The 7396-nt window shown below is 43.9% G+C and overlaps 1 protein-coding gene across 1 annotated transcript; it reads right to left on the bottom strand.

Annotated features, from left to right (window-relative positions):
* Positions 1–2502: 2502 nt before the first annotated feature.
* Positions 2503–5618, bottom strand: Otud1 (OTU deubiquitinase 1). Its single transcript, XM_026401205.2, has one exon. The coding sequence runs from the start codon at positions 5196–5198 to the stop codon at positions 3750–3752; it is 1449 nt and encodes a 482-aa protein (XP_026256990.2). The 5' UTR covers positions 5199–5618; the 3' UTR covers positions 2503–3749.
* Between the last annotated feature and the right edge of the window lie 1778 nt (positions 5619–7396).

Below are 7396 nucleotides of genomic sequence, written 5' to 3'. Positions count from 1 at the left end.
ACAATAATATACCCTATACCTAATAAACTAAGTAAATCTAGGCAATAAAGCTGAATTAAATGTCATCTAGTTTCTCAAGTGTTTCTTTGAGAGAGTTATAGACAAGGAATATAAAAAAATGAGTCTAGAATTATGATTTCAGGTGACAAATGACTGTTACATGTGAATATGCTACATATTTGACAAATACACTTAGTCCAGTATATTTACCTAGTTTCTTATTTTTCTGTTATGATAATTCCACAGGCTGGCTAATTTACAAAGAACAAAGATTCAGCTCACTGGGAAGTCCAGTAGCTGGTGTCAGCATAACATGGTGGAGGGCATCACATGGTTAGCCCCAAAGAGCTTGCTTTTATGATAAAGCCATTCCTTGGATAATTCGTTAATCCATGAAGACCCAATTATGGCCCAAAGTTTCCACCTCCAAATACCATTAGGGTAAAACTTTGGGGATTAAGTTTCCAACACACAAATTCTGGGGGACATCCAAACCACACCACCTATAAACCAAATTATCAGCTGTTCAAAGACCCAAGATTTATTTTTCTTCTCTATTACCTTTCTTTCCTATGAGCTCCCTGAATATCACAATAAAATTTTAAGAGTTTAGCTCTCTATTCCTTTAGGGAAAAAGAACAAAACACATAAAGCAAAACAGTGAGACTATCTGAAGATCCTGGTTTTGTTTTACAATACAAATATTATGAAACAAACATTTCAACATTAAGACTATTTACCCAAACTGAGGCTAACCAATTCTGATATTCATGGGGACCTTAAAGCATTAAAGGCATTTTTTTCTCCTCTATAAAATATGGCTTCTGTAAAAAGCTTTGTACCTAATGGAAATTCTGCTATATTAAAGTATGTGAACTGTAAGTTTAGAAAAACGTGACTTAAGTTTCACATGCCCGTGTCTTTGTGACACTTATCAATAGTGGTTTAATATTCAATTAAATATACTAAAATGAGTCTTACCTTAGCTTAAACATTTGAATGGAAAACAATTTGGATATTAGATTTTTGCCAAAATATTGAAGTACTATAGCTTTTAATTTTTAAATTGAATAGTAATCAAATAATTATACTATTATTTGCATCATAGTTTTAAATACAAGTACCTCTTCAATGAAATTCTGAAATTAATAGTATGATTTTTCTTACTAATACCTAAAAACACCAGTAGGGTTTACTTAATAGGTTTTATTCTCCTGTACATTTTTTTAAAAATATTTTCTTAGTTGTCAATAGACTATATATGGTGCTGAGAATCTAACCCAGTGCCTCACACATGCTAGGCAAGCACTCTACCACTGAACACAACCTCAGCCTATCCTACATCATATTTTTGGGGAAGTAAACTTAAAATTTTATCTTAATCACAACATCACCCACCTCCTTTATAGAGTTTTGAGTCTTGTGGCTGTTCTTTAAGAGTAACTGAAGGAATGGATCCATTTAATAATTCTGTTTGCTTAAAGTAAAAAAGAGTTAACCACATTTCTACTTCTTGAATTGTTTAAGTCTTTGGTGATTCAAGCCTACTACTGTTAACATAAAGAATACATTTCCTCTTCAAAAAACAAAACAATGACAAACTATAGAAAATGACTGGGAAAGACATTAGTTAACATTTAAGCTTTTGACATTTTTTTTTTTTTAACATTTTCTATTCTTGATAACCATCTACATCCTTCCAAACATGTGGTTACACAATGAATTCAAACTCAGTTGTACCTATAACCATGTTGTTGATCAACTGGAAGCAAAAAAAAAAAAAAAAAATTCAAACTTCTTTTATTTTGCAAGACACATCCTAACAAAATACCTGAGACTGTACAATTTATAAACAAAAGATATTCGTTAGTTCCCCATCTGGTGAAGGACATTTAAGGATCCTCATATGCCAGAGAGCAAAAAAGCCAAAAGCATCTAAGCCCTTTTAAAGACACTAATTTATTCATGAGGGTAAAATTAAGTTTCAACACATGAATGTGGAGGGAACACAAACTGTAATTTGCACTTTTCAACTAAATCTGGGAACTCATCTTAACATAGATCCCCATTATCTCAAAGAGGCCAGACTAGAAAAAAATTAGGGCAATGCAGTGGTTACTCTTTAAAAACAAACAAACAAACAAAGTTAAAATCTATGCTGAAAGTGAGTGAAACACAAAATTTGACTAAATAACAAACTAGACATTATACTGGTGAACACAGAACTTGCACTTCCCTGTTCATTAGCCAATAGGCCCAGCTATAATTTTAGATAAAAATTATAATTAGAAATAATGAGAGTAATTTCTTGAGTTACTCCACCTTTAAATTATATTTCATTGAGACTTACCCTTTGAAATTACTAATGATTAACCTATCCTGTTCATGTGAGAATTTAGGAAATCTCTCTTACTTCTGTGGCATTTTTACACATGAAAAAATTCATGCATTTAAGAAAGATTCCCACAGAAATCACAGTTCAAAAACCACTCTACCCAAAAAGACATTGTAAAAGTATGCATTTTATTCATTCATTCCATCAGCTGAGAATTGCTCTAATGTACAAATACAGTATTGTACAAAAAAATCACAAAATGTTACAAAATAAAAAAGTACAAACTGCATTACTTAATAAATATGACTAAAAGTAGTTAAAGTTGCAATGAGATAGATTTTAAGTTGGAAACACTGTTTGACCCAGCAAACCTTATAAGCTCTGTTTACAAACATTTTTACATAATACACAGCAATCCTACTTAGGCTTTTGGAAGAACTTAAAAGGAACACAATATTAAGAGTATTCTCCTGCTATAAAATAACTGCCAAGATTGGGTCCAGACATTTTGCTATTAGTTTTTTTCTTAGATGAATCCAAGTAGATATAAAAGAAAGTATATAAAGCAGGAGGCCTAAGTTGTCCCAAAATTTTATACCATGTTAAATTCTTTTGTAACAAAATGACACATGTAAATAAAATCAATGGAGAGCACCAGACAATCTACTCTAAACATCAACAAGAGTACAAAATCATCCTTCTGCCATCAGCAAATATCAGACTTTCATTCAATTAAGACCTGGTACTATCCCTTAAAGGAAAAAAAAAAAATCTCCCCACAGCCATCCCTTAAGCATTTTTCTTTATAAAGACGGATCATTTCTAAAAAAATAACAATTAAAAAAAATCTATTTCATCAAAATGGAATGGGCCAATCATGTGGTAACATGAATGCATCAATATCAATTTGAAATAATTATCTAAGAATTGTGAAATTCAAATTTCAACAACATAAAATAACTACTAAATCACAAACTCACTTCAAAGTAATAGATTTTATATAAAGCATTTCTCTGGATTTGTGCTTGAAAGGCGTTTGTCAAAATGGAACACATCATAGATGAAGGTAACACCATTTTTAAAAATGTTGTGCAAAAATACGTTTTTATAGAAAATAGACTACCAGGAATGAACAAATTTACACTGTGAGAAATTAACTTGCAAATTAAGTAGTGCTCACTTTATACAGCAAATTATAAATAGCAGATCACCCAAAGCTATCATGAAACAAATCATTTAGATGCCCAGCAACCTTCAGCTCTGAGAAAACATTCAAAATATGATTAAGGCTTTACACCTACAGTAAATCTACTAGGAAGTTTAAAAGTGCTGTTACCCTGATTTAGAGTTCATGTGATTTTCCAAACACAAGTTATATACGCAATTTCCCCAGGGTGTAAGGTTTTCAGACATTTCAAGAGCATGCATTTTGTTCAATATACATCTTGGATAGGGATATGGCCATGGATTTGGCAAGTTCTTCATCGCGTTTTCTTTGCACTTGAGTTTGTTTGCACCAATTGTCATACTCAGGGTTAGGATAGGAGTGATCAAAAACTGCATCATAGTGTCCATTGCTGAGCCAGCTGAGCCAAATACTAGGCCTTAGGGAATCCTCTGGGCCCAAATAGTGAATCATGGTTGACACTGTGGGGCTCTCCAACCTCCCTCCAGTAGTTAAGTGGATATTCACATTTAGCATCTGCCCCATAGCCAGCAATTCGGGGTACCCGGCCCATGCCCCATCCTGAGCAGCAGCGATGATAAACTCCCCGACGTCGCCCTCAATCAGAGGGCTAAAGTGCTCGAGATGATCGGCAATGTAGTGCACCGTCTGCTCCCTCAGCTCCCGGTGTAGGCTCTGATCCCCGTACACGGTCTTGCTAACAGCTCGGTAGAGGCAGTTCCCGTCGGGAATGATATGGAATCGGTACTTGTTCCTCTGTCGCAGGTACTTGTCCTGCTTCTCTACCTCGGCCAGGTATAGGGCTAGCTTCTCATCTCTGGGATCCGACCTGGAGACCACCACCGTCTCGGCTCCGCTACTCTGGGTCACCTCGCTGCTCCGTGCAGGGGGAGCTTCGGTCTCCGGGTCCAGCCGTCGCGCCGCGTCGGCCCCGGGAGAGTCGCTGCGGTCGCCACCTCTCTCCCACCCCCGGGGAATCCTCTCCGCTCGGTGTTCCTCGCCCCACGGGCTGGGAATGGGCTCCGGGCTCCCCGAGGGCGGCGCAGAACCTCGGTGCTTAGCGGCGGCCAGGGCCTGACGGTGCTCGCTCAGTCGGAAGTTTCTATCAGGACCCTCCCGGGCTGCGTCCAGCCCCGCGGGTTCGGGACAGTCGGGCCTCAGCAGCTCCTCCAGGAGCCAGGCCGAGGAGCCCCGCCGCGGCGGCACCGGGGCCCCGGGAGCCTGGGCCAGAAAGAGGCAGCGACCGCGCGGGTTGGCGCTGGCCGCGGCGCCGGAACCCGGTTCGGTCCCGTGCAGCAGGAGCCTGTCGGCGCCCAGGGCCCGCACAGTGATCTGCGCCGTGGACGTGTAGTGCGGCGGTAGCGGCGGCTTGCAGGACGCTCCCACCGGGCCGGCGGTGGCCGCTGAGGAGGGGGCGGCGGCCCCGGACACCATCTCAAAGCAGGAGGAGAAGGCGGGCATCTTGGCGGAGGGGGCGGCGGCAGCTTCCCGGGGCTCGGCGGCCGCAGCGGGCTGGCACTCACCGGTCTCGGAATCTGGCGCGGCGCTGGCAGGTCCCGGAGGCTGAAGGGAGACCTTGAATGGGGCGGCTGCGGCGGCAGGCGGCGCGGGAGCTGCGGCCGTGGGACCCGGTCCCCCAGCTGGGTAGTGAGTGCAGACGCTGCTGTAGAGCTGCATGTCCCTGCCCGCCGCTCGGCCCCTTATAGGCGCGGCGAGCCCCGGTGCAGGGGACACACCCTCAGGGCCTGGAGGAGGGGGCCGGCTGAGCGCGATGACCCAGTGCCCCTAGAATAGAAATGACCCAAGGACTGTCGGCCTCCGCGCGTCAAGAGCCGCAAATAGAGACCGGGTCCGGGCCAAATTCCTGCTGCGCCACAGCGCGCGGTGGGGGCGGGGAGGGGACGCGCGCTCGACCCCTGCCGGCGCGCTCGGCCCACAGGCCCGGGGCGCCGCGCCCGCTGCCGCTGTTCCGGCCCTAGGCAGCCGCTGGGGACTGTCGGAGAAAGCCACCCGCGCTGCTGGAGCGCGTCCCGCCGGCGAGGAGGAGTGCAGGGCGCGCGGAGGGCCGGGAGGCGGGGCCGCGGTTGTTTACCTCAGGCCGTGCGGCGGCGTCACGTGGGCCTGCTGGAATGTGCGGCTCGTCTAGGCGCCCCATTCAACTGCGCGAGCTCGCCCCGCCCACTTCGGCCAGCGCCCCGCCCTCTCTGGCCCTTGTCCCACCCCGCCCTGCTCTGCGGACGTCAAGGGCGTGGCCGCCGGCAGGGGCGCGGGCTGAGCTGGGCGGGGAAGCCCTGAGGCTCTGGGGCATGCGCAGTCGTGGTATTCCTGACTGCTGTCCACGTGACCGCTAAGCACTACTTCGGTTACCTGAGCCATTCATTTCTGGACTGTGCCACTTTGTACTGCTGTTTGGGGCTGTGGTGGGATGGGAGCTGCTTGGCCAGCTCCAACGTTTGCAAAAATTGCACTTCGAAGCAAGCATCCGAGCCAGGCACTGCCTTAAAATCTGTATGGGCTTTTTCTGGTCGAGGGCCATCATTCCTGCCTGCATTCACCACTGCCTGGGATTCACTAATCTAGGTCGTGTTCTCTGCCGGATCTACAGGAATTTTGCTGCCCTGCTCAGAGGAGACGAACTTTTCTGTCCCCCTAACTCATGTTAACTGGGAAATACATGGGTGAAAGGAAGGAAGCCCATACAGCCTTTCTCAGAATACCAAATGTCATGCTGCTTAGGGTCTTTTGAAATCCAGTGGGGCTGGAGCATAGGTCAGAGGCACTTGAGAGGGTAGTGGACTGCATTGGCCAGCAGAGAAGAATAAACACTAATGCTCGACCATGTTATTAGTAACCTGTTTTGTAAAGGAAAACCAGAATATTCTGTGAACTAAAGTTTCTCCCTGAAAGTGTAACAGGGGTTCACTTGATGTTTTGACTATATTACTTGTGGTGGTGTAAATTTCAGGTTTTGTTCTTTTTCCCAGTCTTCTTTTCCCTAAACTTCTCCCTGATCTTCTCCTTCCTGATCTCTCTGAATCACCTCTATAAAAGCCCCCCCCCCTTCCTGCGGATGGGCAGAATCACACCTTTTGGGACAGGAGTCCTCTGTTTCTCCTCTGCTAGCCAAGCAGTAAATCATCTTTTTCTCCAAAGGATTGGATTGGATTGGCATTGGAGACAAGGACTGAGAGCTTTCAATAACAAAAGGATGTGTTTTTATTTAAGAGCTCTTTATTATTAAAATTTCACTGCAGTAGACTTGTAACCTTGTACTAGTGTTAGAAATTAAGAAGCCTAAATTGTACTGAGCTACTTTAGGCCCTTTTACAACCATTTCTCTATTATCAGCCTCTATCTGACTTTATGTGTGTGAGTGTGTGTGTGTGTGTGTGTGTGTGTGTGTGTGTGTCTGTGTCGGGGGCAGACAGACATCAATGGATAAAATCTAAAAGTGTTCAGCTAGACAGATCTCAAGCTTCTATAATTTAAGCCTGGAAATGAGAAGTTACCTGAATCCTGCAGGAATTTTTTCCTGCTTTATTGAAAAGAACATCTGAAACTTATGGAAAATACTTTCCCATCATTTTGTAGTTTGCCTGGCCAATTATGCCCACCTAATTTTTGCAGAACTATAAAAGGTGTGTGTGTTCACTCAACCTAGTGAGTGAACATGTTGTTAATTTGTGTTCTTGGGGCATAGTCATTCATGTTGTCTAGGAAGTAATTGTTTTCTTGTGTCCTCAAAGCAAAGGTGGTTTTTTGTTGTTGTTGTTGTTGTTTTGTTTTGTTTTTTCCATTGACAATTCATGGGATCAGCCATTTGCTGCCTATGGTACAGATAGGCTTTTGCTCTACTCTGAGCTTTGATCAGATGC

This window comes from Urocitellus parryii, chromosome 9 (assembly GCF_045843805.1).
Source record: "Urocitellus parryii isolate mUroPar1 chromosome 9, mUroPar1.hap1, whole genome shotgun sequence".
In the NCBI taxonomy this organism is placed as follows: Eukaryota; Metazoa; Chordata; class Mammalia; order Rodentia; family Sciuridae; genus Urocitellus; species Urocitellus parryii.
Note: the sequence above shows the minus strand (reverse complement) of the source record. Positions and strands in the feature narration are given on the sequence as shown.

Excerpts from the sequence above, each read along its gene's own strand:
- Otud1 (XM_026401205.2), bottom strand. The coding sequence starts at position 5,198 with ATGCAGCTCTACAGCAGCGTCTGCACTCACTACCCAGCTGGGGGACCG.